The sequence below is a fragment of the Cyprinodon tularosa genome, unplaced genomic scaffold (genome assembly GCF_016077235.1).
Source record: "Cyprinodon tularosa strain WSP-4 unplaced genomic scaffold, ASM1607723v1 ctg32, whole genome shotgun sequence".
Lineage (NCBI taxonomy): Eukaryota > Metazoa > Chordata > Actinopteri > Cyprinodontiformes > Cyprinodontidae > Cyprinodon > Cyprinodon tularosa.
This window is the reverse complement of record NW_024039030.1, coordinates 1,010,576-1,033,862: the sequence shown is the minus strand read 5'-3', so window position 1 is coordinate 1,033,862 and position 23,287 is coordinate 1,010,576. Positions and strand designations below refer to the sequence as shown.

At 37.3% G+C, this 23,287-nt stretch overlaps 1 protein-coding gene across 3 annotated transcripts in view; it reads left to right on the top strand.

The window, feature by feature from the left end:
• Positions 1-8,398: 8,398 nt before the first annotated feature.
• spock2 (SPARC (osteonectin), cwcv and kazal like domains proteoglycan 2) overlaps positions 8,399-23,287 on the top strand; it is a 42,755-nt gene continuing 27,866 nt past the window's right edge. For all 3 annotated transcript variants that reach the window (XM_038293082.1, XM_038293080.1, XM_038293079.1), the window contains exon 1: positions 8,399-8,766. In XM_038293082.1, coding sequence (XP_038149010.1) covers positions 8,578-8,766 — 189 coding nt within the window. In that variant the 5' untranslated portion in view covers positions 8,399-8,577. The remainder of the gene's footprint in view (positions 8,767-23,287) is intronic.

Sequence of the window (23,287 nt, the reverse complement as noted above, 5' to 3'; positions counted from 1 at the left end):
CTGCTCTGACTGCCTTATAAAATGGAGATTTTGTGCTAGATGTGGAAAATGATCCACCATCTCAAAATGGGCCTGATGTGTTTGTTAAATATAGTACTGTGAACACAAAAGTCGAACCTAGGTGCAGGAAAATCTGAAGCAGGATCAACTTATTTAAGTTATTGTCATAAATGAGTCATACTCTATTGCCTAATATCCAGGTTTTTTTTAAAGTCTGAACAAATATGGGGCTGAAACCTCTTAGTTATTAAAATAAACAACATTCTGTAGCAAAGTAGCAAATTAACCACATGATGGCGATAAAGTACAAGCTGTGAGCACTTGAATTTGAGTGCCTGGGACCATGGATTCATTAGCTGCCTTTTCTCCATTAATTAATGATAATTTGCTAAGAATATATCTATACGATGTCATCCACTTTGAATGTTTATTAAGCTCATGCTCCTTATTTTAGTTTAACTTCACTACGTTTTGATGAAACGATTGGACAGCGAGGGAGAATTTGACAAGGCAGAGACTGTTCAACTATTCATCATACAAATTATTACTTTAAAAGACACCCAGACCTTATTACTGGTTTAAAAAAGGAAATTAAACATTATATTATTGGCTATTTGCCTGGTTCTTCTTTAGTCTTTTTAGAAAATGCCTGCATTAATTCAGACTTCATTGGTTCCTATCCATTCAGGTTGTGCCTACAGATAGAACATGCGTTTAGGTTGGATTATTTTAATAAATATTGCAGTGAAGTTAGCTGTCTAGGTATTAGATAGCACATCTTGAAGGCATGTTATTTTCCTGTCACATGGTTCTTTTGTTTGTCAGAGGATCCTCTAAAACTCAAGACTTTCCACTAGCTTTGTGAACCTGCATCACCTGGAGCTAAGCTTGGACAGTGGTTCATGTAGGTTTTGATTTATTGCTGGGGGAAGCAAAAACAGAGCAGCTCTCTTGGGGAGGCCAAACTCTGATGTGTGGCAGATTTTGCTGAGGCATGCTCTTCTTTATCACAGCGCTAACATTTTACTTTCCTTTAATAAAAAAAAGCCTTTACTTGAAATATAAACCCAGTTCTAAATTAATCTAGATATTTTTTTTATTACCATTATCATTTTTACAAATACAATTCTGAAGGCTGTAACCTTTATTTCTATTCTGCCCATTTTACTAGTTAGTGTTAAAAAAATATGTCCCCAGAAATCAATTGAGGTCCACGTTTATGTAATTTATTTGTAGAGAACATTGGAGAACAAACAGTTTCATGAAGACTACACAGCAGACAGTTTAGGGTCAATGATGGGTTATAAAACAGGTTTCCAAGCTTTACAAATGGAGGGGCACTAATCATGGAAGGAGCCAAGAGGTGCAGAAATCCAATAGCTCGGGGTGGAGAATCTCAACAGCAGCAGTTTTTGTAATGCATCCAGCAAACATGGCCTTGAGGTTTAAAATTAAACCCTGAAGAAGTCTTGTTTGCAGCTCAGATTGTGGACAAATAAAGTAGAATATGGTGTTCTGATCAGATGAGACACATTGCACTCACATGGCCCAAATGCAACATTTAGTATTTAGAAAAACTAATGCTGTGCCAAAGCGTTTCCTTAGGAGAGAAAAAGAAACCGTCTCTATTTTTTGGAGAGATGGATTGAGCTGGAATCAGGAAAATGTAGATGACCTTCATTTTTGCCTTTTATTGGTCAAACATTTGGTAAACTATATACCCTCATATCTTGTAGCTCTTTGAATTACTCTATCACACAATTCCTGTAGTATCCATTAAACATTGTGGATGTTATGCGACACATGGAGCAAAAGTTAAAGATGTCAATATTTTTTTTGCAAAATACATGAATAAAGCAATGTTAATGTTCTGCTATTAAACAAAGATGGACATTTAGTATATATTTTTTTATGTGCCATTGTCATCAGGGCTGGTACCAGCCTGATTCCTCTGAGGGAAAAACAAGATGAAATGGCTAACTTCAGCATCAGCTGGACAAGCTCCCAGAGAAATGATTGGAAACACAGTCATGAGCCGGATGATTATGCAGTGTTGATTATAGTAAAAACATTTTTTCCAATAGTGTTCTGACTGGACTAAGACAGTCAGGCTGGACCCCATAACAATGAGGTTAGGGTGGCAAATACCCTCAGCTTCCAGGGCCAACCCCGACATAAAACACAAATCGGTTGGAGGGATACCACCAGATTTGATATATCCTTCGGAAATGACAAACGCATGTTAAAACCTTATAATATATATATATAATTAAAGAAAATAAAACACCCCAGAAAACCCACAGACGATTTTAAAAACACAAGCATTACAGCACAACTACAGCTGCAATAATAGTAAAAAAAAAAAAAAAAGTAAAAAGATGCAGTGAGCATGAGAAAAAAGACAATTTGGCCTTCTAATTGAGACATTCAAAGACCTTAGCTTCACTCTGTGCATTTAAGAGTTATTTTATTGCAGAAAATGTAATACAGGCTGTGACTCCCCATGTATGACCCAAGGAGAGGTTAGGAGTTGGGACGTGTCACATCTTTAGGGATCGAGATTTAACACCTGAACTATCTGTGGTAAAGGATGAGAGCACTGATGAGAGCATCGCATTCAGATCTGTTAACCAAGCTGCAATCATTGTCAAACAGAATATGCTTAGAAACACCTAGAAATACACATAAAGAGCTTTTTTGTTACATATAACTATATAAAATCAAGGCAAGGTCTCCTACTCTCAAATTACATCATCTAAAACAACTTTTCTATGTTTTAGATACAAGTTTCTCTCTGTTGGTCATTTCTGTTACTGTCCCTGAACTTGTCTGAACCACGACAACAATTGGTCACAAAACATAAAACGCTGTTAGGGTAATATATGCCCTGAGATGCATTATTTAGTTTCACTTTAGTTTCTAGAAAGGAAACATTACCAAGCTCCAAATAACTGCATTATTGTTCTTATCCAAGATGAATAGGTTATTTCCCATTTGACCATGTAGGAGGACTTAGGAGCATTCATGTTTAAGGATATGATATTTATTAAAGTAGGCAAAAATCCAAGCTTGCTTAGTGGTTTCTTGTGCTAAAACAACATGTGCATTCACAGCTTCAGCATCCTGTGTTTTTTTTCTTTACTTGAAGTTGATCAGATTGAGACAAGAGATTTGATGACCCCTGGTTGGGTGTCTGCCCTTATTAGGACAGACTCAAGCAACTCCACTGGGGATCAGATAGCATCCGTTAATCCAGCATTTCCGTAACAAGCTGTGGCTCTCTCTAGGGATGCATGCAGAGTGAGCTAACACTGTGTAGTCAAACCCACAATGAGAGCGCAGGAATGCATCTGAACATTCACACCCAGTAATAACAGACCAGGTAATAAATCTTAGGTAAAGAACTGTTTGACCCCAGTTTCCCTTATATATAAACTCACTTTTGTTGTTTTTACATGTTTTTGGAGTAGAAATGGTTTTAGCAAAGCTCTATGATTCAGATTTTACCTTTCCTGTGATTGTCTTTGACTATTAATATATTATCTTTCTATCAGATGTAAATGTTTTTACATTGATTAACATGGGAAAGCATTTTTCATTCACTGTCTTTTATATTAGTTCATGAATATATTTACATTGTTACACTTCAACAAATACATTAATTTGTTTAATCTTTTCTATTTGCATCACTTAAGTGATTAAATAAATCACCACCTTAAGAATAGATTGGTCAATTCACCTAAAGAAGCGGTCGAACTTTAGCAATGTGGTTGGTGGTTACGTATCTACGGAAGAGGATTAGGGCCACTGATAAAAAAAAAAAAAGTTAACTGATTTAAAAAAAAAAAATTCAGTTTAGTATGGTAAAAAAGTCAGAATTCTGACTTTAATCTCAGAATTCTGACTTTTTTCTCAGAATTCTGACTTTTTTCTCATAATTCTGACTTTTTTCTCAGAATTCTGACTTTTTTCTCAGAATTCTGACTTTAATCTCAGAATTCTGACTTTTTTTCTCAGAATTCTGACTTTTTTCTCAGAATTCTGACTTTTTTCTCAGAATTCTGACTTTTTTCTCAGAATTCTGACTTTAATCTCAGAATTCTGACATTTTTCTCAGAATTCTGATTTTTTTCTCAGAATTCTGAGATCAAAGTCAGAATTCTGACTGAATTCTGACAATAAAAAAAGTCAGAATTCTGAGAAAAAAAGTCAGAATTGTGAGATCAAAGTCAGAATTCTGAGATCAAAGTCAGAATTCTGAGATCAAAGTCAGAATTCTGACTTTAATCTCAGAATTCTGAGAAAAAAGTCAGAATTCTGAGAAAAAAGTCAGAATTCTGAGATTAAAGTCAGAATTCTGAGAAAAAAGTCAGAATTCTGACTTTAATCTCAGAATTCTGACTTTTTTCCCATGTTAAACTGAAATAAAATTTAAAAATCAGTTTACTTTTTTTTTTTCTTTTCAGTGGCCCTAATCCTCTTCCGTACGTATCCAACCAATCTTCTGGTGAAAACTACAAATGGAATTTGGTAAAAGGGCAAACAAATAAAAATTGATCACTTTGACCAGCATAATGGTTAATTACTGTAACAACTAGGGTTGCAACTAATGACTATTTGGCAAATTGATTTCTGGATAAGGCATATTGAAGGACAAAAACATTTTTTTAATCTTAAATGCAAATATTCATATATATATATATATATATATATATATATATATATATATATATATATATATATATATATATATATATATATATATATATATATATATATATATATATATATATATATATATATATATATATTGTTTTAGCCCATAGACAGTAGGAGATAGGCATCAGCACCCCTCGTGACCCCACTTGGGATTAAGCGTGTCAGAAAATGGATGGATGGATGGAAGGACATATATTGTTTTATAGTTTTGGTTTAATTACTCCTCTAAGTAGGTTGCTCTGTCTGCTAAATGCATATTCTAGAGTCTCTTTACTCAAATTAATAATTAATCGATTTCTAAATTAATAGTTAATAGTTGATTAATCACAATCTATCTGATTAATTATTTCAGCCTTAGTAACAACACTAAAAGCCTGAACCAGGGCTTATAAACCACCATCCCTTGGTTGCAAAGTAAACTCCTGCACCCAACACCACTGTCACCACTAACATGTGGTATTTAATACTACTTTATACTAATATTACAGCCAAGGTAAATGCCAAGAATTGTATGCTACACATTTACACCTCATTGTAAATGTTCTTTAATTCTTATTCTAACTATTGCACACTACACTTGACTGCAACCAAAAAAGTCAGATTAGTAAACACTCAGTTATCTTTTCTTTGTTTATATGGTTAACCAGTTAATGGATTGGTCAGTTTCTAAACAATATATTGCTCAGACTAACCGAAATTGATTTAACAAACTAGATTGTTTTTTCCCCCCAACCAATCCATTCTTAGAGTGCAGAAAAAAGCTCATAAGTCTATTGTATCTCAGTGATAGGTCCATCCAGTTAGTGAAAGGAAGTTTTATGTATAGTCCCTTGTGCTGAGTTAATCATCAGCAAATATAATTATGAGTCTTATTGTTGGGTTAGTGTCATTCTGTCAAAAACATCACTGGATGCAAATTGAACGATTCTTTGTATGCAAGAAGGAAAACATTAAGGGTTAGTGGAAAGTATATGAAATATAAATTAGGCATGCTGGTGACAAGATACTCAAACGTTTATTATTTAACTTGACAAGCCTCCTCAGGAACCTTCTTTAAAAGTATTCTTCTCTTAATTTCTCCTGTTGCAATAAACTGGCTTCTCCTCTGCTTTATCCTGGCTGATAGACTTTCTTATGATGCATTGAAGCAGAGAGATCATCACTTTTTCCTAAAGTCCTCTAGTCCTCCTTAGGACCAACATGTTTCTAAAAGTCAAGCCAATTTCTACAATTTCCCCAGATGCACGTTATTGTGCAGAAGTCTCGAGTCACTAGACATTTTCTTTCCTTTTATACTTTCTTGTAATAATTGCAGTTTTTAAATGGTAATGCCTAACAGCTTTCAGATTAAAGTTGCTCTGTTTCTGTTATTTGCCAACAAACTTTGACCTACAAATATTTCAGGCATAATAAAACCTCATAAATGTAGGTAATGTGATGTGTTTGTTTACTGAACAGATAACTTAATTAACAAAACTATTTGATTTGAATCTTTGGACTAGTAATTTTTGGCAAAAATATCACAGAAACACAAACATTTCCATTTCTGTGGTTAAACCTTTAATATGCCAAATGTAGAAAATGCTAGAAATGAACAAAAGTCAAATAGAAGACCTTGGTCAAAAATAGGACAGAGCATAAGGGAACAAAGATCCAAAGTATAGAAAAGGTCTTTACACCAGGCAAAATAAATGTTGATTGTGTAATAAATACCCAATAAATAAAATTTAAATAAATAAGTAATACCATAAAATGCAAAACACTCTTAGTGACCTAAAAGACATTTGTGACCTTCAGATCAAACCTAGTGTTGTGAAAAACACCCTTGAGTCCTTAAGATCTTCAGAACAAAGGGGATAAATCAGCCAAACACAAAGTTTGAACCTCCGTGTTTTGCTGTTGTAAATGGATTCTCTTTTTTCTCTATAAATCATAAGTAGTGGAATTTAAGCTTAAAAACATTCTCTGCTTCAAATTCTGTAAACTTCAGCACAAATAAAACTGTGCTTATTATTTTGGTTGCAGTGGAAATCATTGATAGTCTCGAGCATTTTTGTAAAATCAGAAATATTAGAGTGATTCTAGATTTCAGCCTCAATCCTGAGAAACAGTTCAGATCTGTTGTAAAAACAAAAACAAAAAAAACACCCTTTATCAATTAAGACTGTAAACCAAAGTAAAACCGTTTTTATCTTTTAACAATTTTGAACGAGTGATTCACACTTTTTTTTTTCGCTCCAAACTTGATTGTTGTCATTCTTTGTATTTCGGTGTTAACCAGACAGCCTCTCACAACTGTTGTCTCCTAACACAAACAAAAAAGTGTGAACACTACTCCCTAGTACTGCTTCCCTTTATTTTTTGCATTAGAACACATCACAGTGTTAATTAAAGTATTATTACTTATTACTAGCAGGCTCAGCATGGCCAGGCACCTGTATATCTGTCTAATTTCTTGCAGCCTTATATACCCATTTGTTCATCTGTGCTTAGTTGTCCAAAGGTCCAGGTTGGTTCTTAGAGAGGATCTAATACCCAAATTTTTGTCATGATTGGTTTAAGCGATCTCACCCACATGCAGAGAAACAAGGAAAAAAGTTTAACAGGTTTATTAAATGTAGATGAATATCAGACGTTGGATCTGGAACTCAGTGGACTGGTGAACCGGAACTGGAAAGTCTGAAGGGGAGATAACAGCGATCAGTTCAGGGACCGTAGGAAATTTGACTGAGGCTTGAATATTACTGGAGAGGGACTCACGTTTGAAGGGGCTTTTGTCAATCCTTGAATCCAGCTTGTGAGATTAATTTAGAGAAGAGGGAACTCGTTGGAGGGCGGACAGGTAGACAAGCATTGGACCCAGAGGAGTAAAGGAGTGGACTGTCACTTGGATTTCCGAAGAGGACTTGAACGGATCATGTGGAGGTTTTCCCCTGCTCAGTGTGTACTCAGTTAATCCTTCCAGGGGGAGAAGGTTCAGGTATCCAGCTACTCAGGAAGGCTTCCTACCGAAGAGCAAAGACAAAAACTAGATAAGACTCAGAGAAACAAAGCTTAGGTTAGACTCAGCTAATCTCAGCTTGGCTAGAGTACCCAAAACTGGCAAACACTCTGGCATCGAGGTAATGACAGCCCACTGCTCAAATACTCCTCCAGTAATGGTCCAATGAGCCGCGGGTGTGCAGGGAGGCCCAGAGGACAGGGCACCACCTGGTGGTGGAAAGAGAAAAACACACAAACAACCCACACAAATTGGATTCCTAACAATTTTGGGACCAGCTCACATTTTTTTTTAAACAGGCTTCAATTCTTTGTATTTTTCAAAGTAACTCCTTATAACATATTAGTAGTCACTAATTGGATATTAACCTTCAATTATTGTGCCTGTATTTTCTCTGTTTTTATGCACTTCCACCAACTGAGTTTGTTCTTAAATATACTATATAAATAAATTTATTTGATTTGAAAATATCCAATTTCTTGCATTTATAACTGCAGTGAAGGGAGGTTTAAAAAGGCAAAGGGAGCTGCATAAAAATACTTCTACTTTTGATATGTTTACTTGTAAGGAAATATAGAAATAAAAACGTGTTTTTAAAATTGTTTAACAGTTTGCAAACATGTCTCACAGCAGCCTGAGGGGGGACTGACTTTACGTGGCACCATCAAACAGCTCCCTCCCTCACTCAGTCTGCCTCCCTCCCATCTGAAGGAGCATCTTACAGGCGGATCAGGTGGCACTTTCCACCCAGTCTCATCCTCCACCGCCTCACAAGAGGAAAGCCGACAGACGGCGTTTTCAAGTGCGCCGGGGAGTCTTTCTGTGCGCGTTTTTTCCCCCCACCTCTCCGGTCAACCATGCTGGAAATGTCGGACATAGTGTGCGTTCTCATCCCGCTGCTGATGTTTGCGGGCTCAACCATCCAGGCGGACGTGAAGAGTGTCAGAGAGGCGGAAAAATCCGGGAATTTCATGGAGGACGAGCAGTGGCTGTCCACCATTTCACAGTACAGCCGCAAGATCAAGCACTGGAATCGCTTCAGAGACGTAAGTGTGTGACTGAGAGAGAGAATGCGGTGGATGGATGCGCGCAGATGAACAAATGCTGCCATGTTTACTCCATCTTTCACACAAACTTGCATCTTTCTGCGGTTTTACTGCCAACCACGCGCATGCAACCCGCATAAATACATAACAGACTTTGATTCAGCTATTGGAATTATTTTTTTTTCATAACTCACCCCAGGAAAACCTGGATAAGTTGAATTGAATCAGAAAACTCACATGAGAAATCACCTGTTCATAATAAACACAAACCAAACTGCCTATCTCTCTGTTTTATTCTCTATCTTCTAGCAATGTTTTTTTATTCCTAATTATCACATCTGAGCTGTTTCTGCAGGACATTATGGGCCCAAACCATCATACTGTCCTTCATCCTTAAGCATCTCACCTCACATGTGGCTCAAGGGATTTTAACAAGAGATTTAAGCAATTAAGACATAGAGCATTGGTTGATTGATGTGCACATGCACCTATTGAACAGACTGATCTGGGTTGGTGGGATTGATTAACGCCTGCAGGGCATGCCTGGTGATAAATTGCTGTGTCTGTGGATGTATGGATGCCGCTCTGCCTCCAGCTCAGTGAAATGATTACTAATGATCCCCAGCAGGATTTGGACAGTATATTGCAGCTGGATTAGGTTGCATATGACCAATGTTAATTTGGTTTTAATTGATCCTGTGAGACTGCATGCTGCATGTGTAATTTGTTCTTATTATAGGGTTAGAAAAAAAGGCAGTTTGGTGTCTGAAAATATGTTTGGGGTGTTTTTCTGTCCGCGAGGTAATGTTTCCAGTTTTTTAAAGACCTTGAAACCAGAAACAAGGAGAGTTACCTAGAGATTAACACATCTCCTCTGAAACTAATGGAAATAAATTGGGATTATTGTTGGATTATGATTCACTGGGTGTGGATATATACTTACACAGCTTTCATCTCAAATGTTTGCTGCATGACCTCCTGAATCTGAATCTTGGTTGGCCATGCAAAAATAAATCCATCTACCATAAGTCAATTAAAAGGCAGTCAAATATGACATGTCTCTCTGTTTCCTATCCTTAAGGCAGTTCAGATTTTTGGTTACACGTTAATACCTGAAAATAACCTACATTATATTTTATTTTGTATCTTATTATTTTATTTTGTATCTTATTATAAATTCACATTAGCTGGTCTCAGAGAGCCTTAGTAGTTTCAGAATAGCAACGATAAAGGGGATTTCTCACGTCTTAAAGCAAATCTGAACTAAAAAAAATTCATATTGCCTCATTGGAAATATAAAAATTATATCTAAGTGCACCTTGCTGCAAAACAGAAAGGGGCAGAGACTGACCACATGGCAGGCCCACACCATATTTGGAAACTGGCACCTTTGCACTCTTGGAATGAAGCAGGTGCTGTTTCCTATACCAGCTGCCTTTTGTCACGTTTTGTGTTTTATTTATTAAACGTATCTATAGTGATCCAAGTTTTTTGGTGATTAGATTTTTTATATTAAAGACACAACAACCATTAGCAAAGATTTTTAAAGAATACATTTTTATTCTGCTAAGAGGTCCCACTAGAATAGGGTATGCAAGTTATCTTCATGTATGAAACAGGTCAGAAACAATAGCATAACTATCAGTAAGCAGAGACTGCAATTGCTTAGGGGCCCCCGACCTCTCAGGGACACCTGGTTGGCCCCCTATGCAACTGTGGACTAGGACGTCTCTTTGCAGATGTAATGGTGCAAAAAATTCCTCTTAAACCCACCTGACACCAAATAGACTGACCAAACCTTATTTATACATCAACACATGGCAGATTTCAACATGATGGTAAGCCGTTTAAACACAACACCAATAGCAAAGCAGTCAGTGGTGCTTTTAATTACTATTTTAAAAACTGTGTATAGTTCATCAGACGGTAGGTAAAAAATACATTCACATAATATATTTCAAACTGCAATAAAGATCTTAAAAGAACGATGTATTTGAGTATTTTAACTTTAACATTACGACTTGGAATTATGGGTAATCCAGAGCTTAGAGTAAAACCATAACCGTTACGTACAATGTGTTAGCGACGGTGGATACCAGACTGAGGTACTAATGCGGATTCCAGAAAAGTAAAAGCAAATAAGAGCTGCTGAAAGGATGGAAAAAACGTCCCAAAATAAACACGTTCTTTCAAAGAACCGATTAGGGAGAGGTGGACGTTGCTGCTGCAGTGAGTAAAGATTGTGACCCGGAGATGAATGGAGAGAACGTGGGTGAGGAACTCAAGGTAGGCCGATAAGACTCATTTTGAAAGTGGGGTGTTGTACAAAATCTTGTACTTTGTAGTAATGTTACAGTTAATTCTTAGGAAAAAAGAAACAGTGTTACAAACAAGATAGAAAGAATTAGCTGATTGTTATCCGTCTCTTAAAACAAATGCATGTTAGTTCACAGTTTTCTAATGATTCTGTCCAGAATCATCAGATTTTAAAGATTTATTATTTGGAGTTTGCCAATGATAAATACCACAATACTTGACTTGCTAAAAAACTAGAAATTAGAATGTTCCATATTATTACATTTTCCAAATCACACTTAGTGATTCACTAAATTCAAAAAAATCTAATCAAATCATGATCAAATTAGGGCTGCAAATAATGGTTATTTTGCAAATTGTTTAAAGCTACAGTGTGTATTAATTACAGGGATATACAGTCAGAAATGTAATATATTATACATAACTATGTTATTTTATCATCATCTACGAGCTCAGCCTCTTAACCTTAATATTTGCGTTGCCTTAGAATTCGTTATTTATAACTACATAGGAGCGGGTCTCGCAGCCATGGAGGCAGACATCTTTGCGCTACGGCAGCGCAGAGCCAACAAACTAGCGATTGCGAGATCGCCAAAATGTCACAACGATGTAGAAAAAATAACGGGTATAATTATTATCTTAAGTCTACATGAAATCTATACCCTACACAGACTAATGAAATACTATCTGTAAAATTATCTATGTAAACAAACCTCATCACTTGAGAAGGTAGGTGATGCGGACGTCGTGGAAGACATTTTGTCCCGTAACGCTCGCCGTACTGTTGGGGCGGAGAAGCAGTGGGGGGGAGATGTTCATGTTGCTGCAGTCTGACCGCTAGATGTTGCTAAAAGGTACACACTGTAGCTTTAATCTGTACATTATTTTTTGATTAATCGATTAAAAATCGGATAGCAATTGGACTATCTTAAATGTAAAATGTTTATATATACTTTTTACTGCTCAAGATGGATTGCTCTGTCAGCTATAGGCATGCTTTAGAGTGTCTATACTCCAGTTAACGATTAATTGATTGCTAAATTAGACAATTATTTCAATAATCGATTAATCAGGATTAATCCAATTAATTGTTTCAGCCCTACATAAAATGTATTCAAAACAAAAAGTAATGTTTTTAATCTTCAAAAAAAACAACATTGCTATAATCTTATTTAAACTTAAATTTTACTGGAATGTGTAAAGAATAAAGTTTAAATCATACAGACCACAGAAAATGCTTGAAACGAAACTCATTACGTGTTCTTTTCTGCCTCCATTATCCCTGTAGGTAAGCATTGGTGTCTTTGTAAATAAGATGCAAATGTGACAATGGTTTAAGGCTCTTTGAATAGCTTTTGTATATAGTGTCATGTTGTTTTCAAGATTGGGGGCTGCTTCACTGTTTGATCTTCGTCTCTTTCTAATTGGGGGCTAGCTTCAGACTCAAGGGTCCAACTAATGTGGACGTTGGTTGTTATCCACTGGAGGTATGGCACTGACTGCCTATGAGGTTTTATAGAACCTCAAAAAAACAGATCTGTCCCTTTAATACTTGACTTTCCCTAGCAGGTGAAATCCTCAATGTCACCCGCTTTCCTTCACCTTGGTTCACAAACAGCTCAAACAATCTTGACAGTTATCATTTTCTTTCTCCTTAGCGTCCGCATTTGCATTCAGATGTTTACAGATATGGGAAATCACTGTCAATACTTGGGCTAGCGCATAAACAGGATTTTGATCACAGTGCATTAAAGAGCGTTGGTGTCTCTGGTGATCATAAAGATAACAGGAAAAACATCAGAGAAATGAGGCGCTAAACCTCCCGCAGGAATGGCCGATGGAAACAACTTTGATTTCAGCTGGCTGCTGTAGCAACAGCATCCCCTGCACAGAGACAGAGGATGGATCTCTAGGAGTTTGATGACTCCATCCCCTTAACCAGCCCTGCTTCAGGGAGGAAAAGTGAAAAAACATCCTTTTTTTTTTTTTTTTTTTTTTTTTTCAAATCACTAAAACTGTGAACTGCCACAGCTAAAATAATACTGTGTGTATCTTTCTCATTATTCCTAATGAGCAGCGCCTGGCAGTAAATGTAATGAACATTTAATTGGCTGTGCTTCATCTTGGCCTGTGAGATAAAATAATGATAAGAAAGTAACCAGTTTAGACTTATGGGCATGTGTTGAGGTGCAAATTACTGCCAATGACATGATTTTAAGTAAATAATTTGATGCTGATACACACATTCCTCTGAGATTAGAGTTGGAATATTATTAATCCAAATCTTGGAAGCAATCATCAAAGCCACACAATAAGAAAGAATAGCGCTGCTTCTCCTTCCTTTCCCTTGTACGCACACAAATAAACAACAACAGGCAGCACCAACTGCTGAGTGTGTGCAGGGTGCACTGTAAATATTTCATATTTATTCTTCCTTGGGATGTAAAAGCAGAATCAGGATAAAAGGCTCTTTCACTTTCAGTAAAAACTGCTCCCACGCTCCGATTCAATTTATTTCACAGGAAGACAAGGCGATTAAATTTAACGGTAAAAGTCAACAAATAATAAAGGGAGATACCTTCAATCCTTTAATCTAACAGGTGCACTCAACATCTCATTCCACTAATGCACTAAATCCTGAGGAGAGAAAAAAATGGATAAAGCGGGCAATAGGAAAGATTTCTGGAAATGAGTGCAAATGTATTACTTTATTCTAAACAATAACATCATTAATGTTGCTTAGATTTTACATAGTGCTAAAATAGATTGATCATCATTTTATTCTGTTTTTCTAGCACTCTATGCCTGAAAGCAGAATTTAACTTATCTAATGTTGATGTCCACAAAACCAGCACAGTGTTTCAATTCACATGGATGGTTGGTTGGTTGGATGGATGGATGGATGGATGGATGGATGGATGGATGGATGGATGGATGGATGGATGGATGGATGGATGGATGGATGGGTAGGTAGATGTGTGAGTGTATGGATGGATGGATGGATGGATGGATGGATGGATGGATGGATGATGTATGGGTGGTTGGTTGGATGGATGGATGGATGGATGGATGGATGGATGGATGGATGGATGGATGGATGGATGGATGGATGGATCTGTGTGAAACAGACCTTTTTGTGTTAGAAGTGCTGCAATAAGATGCATTTTTCTGGTGCTGGTCAGGACTATGGCAGCAGTATTTTGGATGAAGTGCAGCTACCTCACTGATTTTTTTTTCAGTGACAAGTAAAGAAAACAGTACTAGAATCAAAATTACTGATAACATGATTATCCACCTATTTCTCTGTCCTGTAATCTGCTGTAATATTTATCCTAATCTAAGATTAAGTTCTATTAAATGATCCTCATTACAGGACATAAATTGGTGCCAGTCATTGTTATTCTTTGATCACACCACACAGGCCAGGACAGAGGTGTCTAAAACTGAGTGAGTGTCATCTAAGTGTTAAGTTGGTAAATCACCGTCTAGAAAGATTACATCCCAGCCCTGAACTGTCTAGTACCAATCCATACTGCACCTGTTCTCCATTCCGCTTTGTTGTTAATGAGCAGCCAAAAAAAAGAACATTAGTGCATAAAAACCAAGTCATCAAATTCCTCTCCAGCATCATCAGTATGTGGGGGGTTATTAGCTGAAGCTTTTAACAATTATGAATAAAATGTGATGCTGCAATTGTTTGGTTCACATTTGGATAAAATTTCAACACTTTTTTTTTGCTTTAATAGTGTTTTACTCTTCCGGTCCAACATTTGCTTTTACTAGGATCAGGCATAAAAAAACAGCGGGTTATATGTGTTTTATTATTACACTGCAGCATATAATGCATAATTGTGGTTAATGGCATCAGTTATATCTGAGCCAAATACTCCATTAAAGACAATCTTTACAAACAGTAGATTATCAGCAGTGGCTCTGAGTCTAGCTCAGTCGCCCAGTATTCCCTGATGTTCAAATAGACTCTGCCTCTGATGCATTAATAACATGGATGATGATAACAGCTTATCTGAAACCCATTAGTCTTCCCAGTCATGCCTTTGCACTGGCCATGAATCATTCCTTATCATATTCCTATTTTGTGGCCTCAAACATCCAGAAACTCTGAAGCAAAGGCAGATGGTCTGCATCTTAATCGTGTCCAACTGGTCTGGGTCGGGTGGTCCGTCCAGAGCTGTGCAGCACTTGAAATGACTAGCCTCTGTGGGCTGATTAGAAAAACTATAGTAGGGCTGTGATTGATCTGAAGACTGAAAAATACACCCTGTCATTATGATCTAAACCACCGCCAAAGGCACAGGTGTTTACAAGACCAAGTCATGAATTCTAAGTTAGTTGCCAGATCTGAAACTGTAAGCATCAATTTTATTTAGCCAAAAATCCTGCTAACTATATCAGATAGTTGTGTTCTACATGTGTATTTCCATTAAACACAACAGTACGCATGAAAATAACAACTGTTAAAACTTCTACCATTATTGACATGTTATAAATCGTTACAAAGCTTAGAATCTCCACAATTCAACCACCGAGTTCAGTTTATGGACACCACGAGCACCAAGAACAATTACTAAAGATGTAGAAGCATGTTAAATTATAATTCTAAATGAAAAGAATAAGGCTTCTGCTTCCTACCTTTGAAAAGGTCCTGAGGTCGTATTAAAAGTAGAATCTGCCATTGTTAATAATACATTTATCTGTAAGGGTCCACAGATTAAAAGTAATCCATCATATTCTTAAAAGAAATTGGCACATTAAGGTATGTTTTTTTTACCATCAGAGAAGTTTGATCCTCAGAGCTTAGGCTAACCGTCTTTCTATTAACACTTACTTCCAAAAACTTTTCTGTTTAATGTTTGTTTTTATCACTTTCTAGCCTTCCTGTTTAGATTTGACTCCGGGACAGCTCTTGAGCTATAAAATTGCCCCTAACAGTCTGCTTCTTACTAACCAAGTCCCATCATATTATTCCTCATAAAGTCTGCCTGCTGGTTAAGACCACACACAATTATTGGCTTCTTGGCAGAAACTGGATCATTGCATTGCACCTTTAGATCATTAGATGGCAATATTAGAAAACTGTAAAAATATATGCTTAGAAAATGTTTTTCTGGCCATCAAAATGCTTCATTGTGATTTTATCTGTCAAATTGTGTAAACCCTATTAACACAGTTTGGCATAAAGTGTCAGGGTTTGGTTGTGGTTTGGAGGACCCAAATGCAGAGGCAGAGAGGCTGAGGTGAATACTTGTAGTTTTAATGATGAAAAATGGTTAACAAAGGCAGGAATCCAAAAATCCAACTAAAATGTAACTAAGACCAGAACCACGGAGACATCAAGGGAAATGCGCACAAGGAGCCAGGGAGAGACGAAGTGAGAGGACAACGACGACGACAGGACCAGCAACAACAAGGAACCAACAAAGAGTGAGAGCAGAGGTAGAGCATTTATAGCTGACAGAGACAAAGGGAGGGCTAATGAGCTGACAAGGAGCAGGTGTGAGAGGAGACAACGAGGGAGCCAAGGGGAAAGGAACAAACACACACACCAGAGGGCTACAGAGGACAACAGAAAAACATGAAAACTAACAAATCTAGAAATAACAAAAAAGGAATTAAACCAATAAAACTAGGAAACATAGAGCAAAGTAAAGCACAATATAACCAAAACCATGATTTAAAGCTGGTGACACTAGGAGTTAAAAGTCCAATAGCTCTGGAACTTTTATACCTAGAGGTCTGAATTTTTTTGCTGTTATTGTTGACATATTGCAGGATAAATGTAATACCATATTTCAATGACACATGCCTGCTTTCATACTGCTTTCCAAAAAATAACTGCTTATTTTGGAGGGGGGAAAAAATCTATGAGTCAAGTTTGAACTGATGCTGGTTAGGCTGTATTATTTTAGTCACCCTGGTCTCATTTATATTTTCAGAAACTACAAGGTGTTATCTGTCAGTTGTATCACAAAAGTAATTTGCCCTTAGTTCCTTCCTTTGCCGTTTGTTTTTGAAAAAAGGCAAGGATTACAAAATGTGGTGGAAGTTATTAAAATTCTGTGTTGTTCAGGAAACTAACACTGCAAAACACCCTGAGCACACAATCCCCAGATGGAAACGTGGTGGTGGCACTGTCATGCTGTGGGATGCAGGTCATTAGCAAAATACATGGATAGGAAGATGAATTAAGTTAAACACAAATAAGTGCTGGAAGAAAACCTATTCTAGGCTGCAGAAAACTGGCTGCAATGTTTGCAAGGCTTCAAGGAATATGGCTAATTTAGCAAATACAACAAGAGTTGTGCAAATTATGCTAAAATGCATATTTCAGTATCTTTCAGCAATGCAGATCTAAAATAGTATGGTCTAGTATGGCTGGTATGTCGCATGCATAATACCTTTACTTGCTGCTCTTGAGAGTTCTCCAGATAGATTATTTACTTAAAACACCTTCCACCTTTGTAGAGGGTGTGCATGTTAAACGCTAGGGTAATCTTATTTCTTGGTGGAATTTAGTTTTGGACTGGAGCATAAAATCAATACTGACTAGTTAGGAAATAGTCCAACAGAACACATCTTAACCTCCATTTTGTACTTTCAAAACTTAATTTCTGCTCTTATTTAGCTGCCAGGTACTGTCAGGAGGAACTGCAAAAATCTGTGCTGTTTCTAAAACCTTGGTATACTCAACAAAGAATATTGGATTAATTAAAAATATTTACAGTCTAAAATTGAGGAATTCGGTTTTACATTATTACATCTGATCTATTGCCTGAGGATAACAGTTCTAGAGTTTTTTGGTCACTAGTGTTTTAGAGGATGTGAGCAGCTTAGTGTTCTTATGGTTGGGCCGGTTTACCACTGTTAGAAATACAATGACATTTCCATGGATTTGTGGGTGTTATGGTCAAATTATGTCAAAACCTGGCTTAGTAGTTGGGTCCAAAAAGTTTCTAGCCACAGCAGATGCCTTTACTGTTATTTAGCCTGAAGCAGTTTGAAACCTGACCAATACACTTCAAAAAAATTTTCATCTAAGTAAATACATTTTTTCTTTAATAAGTGATTTTTTTTCCTTGAATTTACCTAGTAGATGAGACTCTTTGCAAATGGAAAAACAAAATATACATTTGTAGAAAAAAACAACTGCATTATCTTATTTCAAATCTATGATATCTAATTATCTTAATTTAGGTGTAAAAATGCTCATTCCATCGGCAGATTATCTTATAAACCTACTTAAATTAAGGTTCAGTACACTCTTTTTAAGAAATTCCTACAATTTTTTAGAAAGATTTTGGAGTGTATGAGTTCTGATATATTTACATTAATGGCCCTAATGTATTATTAAAAGCAATAATAGTTTCAAGTCTGTCATGGCTATGTGTCTGGAAGCTTGGCATGATTGTTTTGGGATATTTCTTGCCCATTTTCTAAGCTCTTTTTTTAGCTGAGTCTGGTTGGAAAAGTAGCATGGTCAGACATCCATTTACCAAATTGGATTAAAGTCCAGGCTCTTGCGAGGACACTCAAGGACATCCACAGACTGCTCCTGAAGTCACTTCTTTGTTTTCTTGGCTTTGTATTTCATTACGGCGTCATTATCATAGAGTTCCTACTGCAGAAATAACATCCCCACAGCATAATACTTCCATTACCTTGCTTCTGGGTAGGGATGCTGTTATCCAGAAGCTGAGGACTGTTTTTTTTTTTTTCTTGACCTGTATCTTTGAACAACAGTCTTTAGTCAAATCTATTTTAGATTACAGTAGTTCTTTAATGTATGATATTATGGAAATATGTGAATTTTTAAAGTAGCAATAGTGTTGTTTGAAACAACCATGTTAAACAATCATAGTTTAGGTGGTCTTTATTTTACAGTAACGTCAAATATAAAACTACTTAAAACTTTTCTTTTAGAGCAACGAATAAGGAGTTGTCCTTACTTAGTTTAAAAGGAATCTTTTAAAGCAGTGGAAAACATATTGCATACAATTTTTAATTTAGGACATCATGTTACCATCCACCATGTAAAACTGAATTTCTGGTGACTTAAAAGATTTCCACAACATTTCTAATAAGAGTTTAAAGTGAAAGTCAAAGTGTCTTGAACCTTGGAGTTTTTTACGCTGCTGCTGTGTTGAGGTAGCTGACAGCTTTATTAGAGAGAATGGTAACCTGGATAAGATGGAGACATAACAGATGCTTCAAAGTATGACACTTGAACTGTGAATTAAACAAAATAAAAACACACTTTGGAAGTATACTTTTTCAGATAACAACCATACATTTTTATAGCCTGGGTGCCATTCCGAACTTAGTCCCGCCCACAAAGTTTGAGGTCGGGAAGTTCGGTCTGGCTCTGCTCCATAGTAGCGCGAGTATTATCGCCCACTGTCAGGCGATCCAATCAAATTGTCAGGGCGGGCTTTATACGATGATGGACAGATGACCAACAGTAACGTAATCAACCAGGTGACCGATGCGCGCTTGGGTGACAACAATAATGGCTGCCGCTGGAGAGTTTAGGTGAGTAGATTCTGCTATTAGGTCTGTTCTAGAAGATATTGACAGCAAATTAATTTTAAAAGAGGAACAGAGAAACGCGATCAAGTCTCATCTTCTTATTATAGGCGTGCAACTGCACGCTTTGATTTTTGTGGACAACAACTATGCCTCGCTTAACATACGTCACGCACTCCGTTGCTCTTATTGGTTGTAGGTCTATCCAATTGAGTGCAGAGGCATTTTTTTTCCTGGTTCGTTCGAAACACGCCCCATAATCACAGCTCTATGGAGCAGTATCAGACTCATATTCTGACTAGAATTGAGTCGGGCTACGTCAGGCTAACATTTTTAGCCAATAGAATCAGAAATAGAAAATGACGACAAATGAGAGCTGTAGTGAAAACATCTCGGTTAAAAGATATTTCAGTGTCTCCTTAATGAATCTTAGCCAAAAGGCAATGTTGCCTTTTGGCTAAACAGCCTTAATAAAAGTATTTGAAAACTGAAAGATGAAAATTATCTTCTTTAAGGTGTCTACAAAAGTCTAAATGTTGAACAGAAAGTTAAAGATTGATCTAAAAACTGGCTCAGAATTTATCTTTGTGTCACTGCCTGTCATCTTTATTCCCAGGGCAGCCTCTTCTGTGGCAGGTTTCTTCCTGTTGAAAGGGACTGCATGCATGCAGTTACAGTGGAGAGGAAAAATAAATGGTCTACTGTTGTCTGTTTAATCTGACTGGATTTTCCCTGTGCCTTAAGATGGCATACATGTGGTGTGAATTGGTGGTATATAAATAAACTGAATTGAATTGATCAAATAGCCTCATGATGACACATTTTTAGCATCTTTATGATAGATTTAGAATATTCAAGTTTAACAAAAGCCTTTTTCTGGGGTAAAAAGACAAAGGCTGTCCAGTCTTAAGCTGCAAGCTCCAAGTTTAACTCCTCCTGGCAAGTAAGTACTCGTAGTCACCTGTCCTGTTGTGTTTGCCATCTAGTTGGCGGCTCTGTTAATACAAATGCTAACCTACATTTAGTTGTAGCAAATATTTAATTTGCCTGTCAAGGAAAAAAGCGATAACCTCCGCATGGCTTTTGAGTTTATTTGCTCATTTATGTCAGCACTAACCCTTAAAAGGTTGAACGATATTTACCCTTCTTTCACAAATATGTATAGAGTAAACAATACCATTTTTCTTTGAAACCCCTTTAGACGTTCTGTGGATGTATTATTTTTGAAAAATTAGTTGTTTCGATGTAGCCATGGCTTTTAAATGGTAAAAAATAGACTGTAAAGTAGTCTAATTTAGCCCTTATACTATCACTGTACTTATGGGTCTTAGTTAGTCAGTAAGCCTATGCTGCCTAAAATTGTGGATGACAACCTTCATCCTTCCTGACCCTCTCACCTAGGCAACTCCATTGATTTTCTATCGTCATACAAGTCTTGTTTTTCCATCAAGCTTGGTGTCTCCAGTGGAGTGTGGAGGTCCTTGCTGTTTGTACCTGAGTTTCTTGTGAGTTGCTGACTGTTTTCTTATTCCCCACAGGGGCCATAAGATGAACAAGGGTTGCCGTTATTTATAGACAAAGTGCACAGGGCCTACCTGAGGCACAGACATTTTGTGGAACTGTTATAGATGTTTCTGTGGTCTGTGCATTCTACAAATCAGCAAGGTCAAAGAATGAATGTCAAAATCCATAACAGGGCCAACAGGGACAACCATGCATGTACAGAGTCGTGCTTAGCACATAACAATGCCTGCTTCTTTTTATTCTTTGGGGAAAGATGTAAGCCCTTAAAGACACAGAGGTAACATGTGAAGTGCTGAGAGGCTCAATGCACCCAGATTTAAACCACAGACTTTGGTGCTGTGAAGCATAGTACTGACAACAACACAGGTCTTGCGCCCACACAATGACTGGTGTTTTTTCATTACTGGAAGAATGTCCAAACAGTGAAATTTGTCTTTCTTTGGAACAGAGGAAACATTTAGGTATCTTCCGAAAACCAGCTGTGCAAAGCATCAAGAAGGGAAAGGACAGTCGAATGATGCTCTAAAGCCGGAGAACACCCTGATCACTGCCGCACGTTCTTTGCTCTTTCATTGAGATCAATTTAAATCGTTGGAGGTCTATGATAGAAATGTTTTATGGTTTTAAAGTGAATACTGCAGAGGCTGACAGGTGCCACCTAAACTACATTGGACCAGACCAGAGTGTTACTTATGTTACTATACATAACTATGCTGTTATTCTTAAAATTGTAAGGCTGTGAGTTTCACAATGAAATGAATGATAACAAAAATGTCCTTTCTTCTTTCTGCTTTCTTTCATTGTAAAATCCTGCATTAAAGCTTAACTTGGAGCACTCCTGTTTCTTTAGAGCGAGTTTGCAGCCATTTTTGCTGTTTACATAATTTTCTTTCTGTGATTGCAGCTTTCGTTTTTGCTTGTACATGTGGTTTGTGCTTGCTTTATTTTTCATTTGCATTTGTTTTGTTGAATGCAATTTTGCTTCTATTTTTAGTGATTGCAGCATTTTGTTCTAGCTGTGTTTTTCTGTTGCATTTGTCTTTTGCGCTTGTGTTTTGGACTTTGCACCATACATGTTTTTGCAGCTCGTTCTTCCCGGTGTATACCTTGTGTGTATACCTTTATACCAGTTTCTGGTCTATGCTTTTTTTTGGCTTCTACCTAAAGTAGGTTATCCATCCTTCCATCCATCCATTTTTCCCCACGCTTATCCCTGCTGGGGTTGTGAGGGGTGCCAGTGCCTATCTCCAGCTGTCTACGGGCGAGAGGCGGGGTACACCCTGGACAGGTTGCCAGTCTATCACAGGGCAACACAGAGACAAACCACCATTCTTGCACACACTCACACCTTAGGAGACTAAAGCCCCGTCCACACGAAGTCAAACCCTGGCCTAAACGCACAAATTTTTCATCAAACCAGCCTCTCATCCATACGAAGCCGGCGTTTCGGGGTCTGAAAATGATCTTTTTTTTATTAAGCCTTCAGAGTGGGAAGATTTTGAAACGCCATTTTCGCGTTTCCATCTTTAATGTCTGACCGCATTTGTTTTTTTACACGCATGCGTCATAGCGTCGCCTCTAAACACACATGCGCGGCAACAACAACAATGGCGCCGTACTGTGTTGAATGGTTGCTGCTCATGCTACTCACCCTGCTGTCGGGCTTACAACAGAATCATCTTCTTCTGGAATATCTCCAGGAAGAACAGAGCAATATCGACGACATAGTTCATCACCTCAATTTGACTGAACCATGAAAATGGACCCGCAGGGCCATTTTCCGGTTTTCCGGTTTGGTTGTTGTATAAATATTACTGCGCATGCCCAACATTTCGTTGCCTGTTTTCGCCTATGTTTGCTTTGGCACCACAGCGCCACTTACAGGCCTGGCATACATTTTGCAGCGTTTTCATGCATTCGTGTGGTCGATCACATTTATTTTACGTCTCCGTCTTTACGACAAACGTTTTGGAAAATATTAGCGTTTCGTGTTCGTTTTGACTTCGTGTGGACGGGGCCTAAGAGAAGCCAATGAACCTACCAAATTATCTTTTTTAACTGTGGAAGGAAGCCGAAGTACTTCGAGAGAACCCAAGCATGCACAGGAAGAACATGCAAACTCCATGCAGAAAGTCCCCAG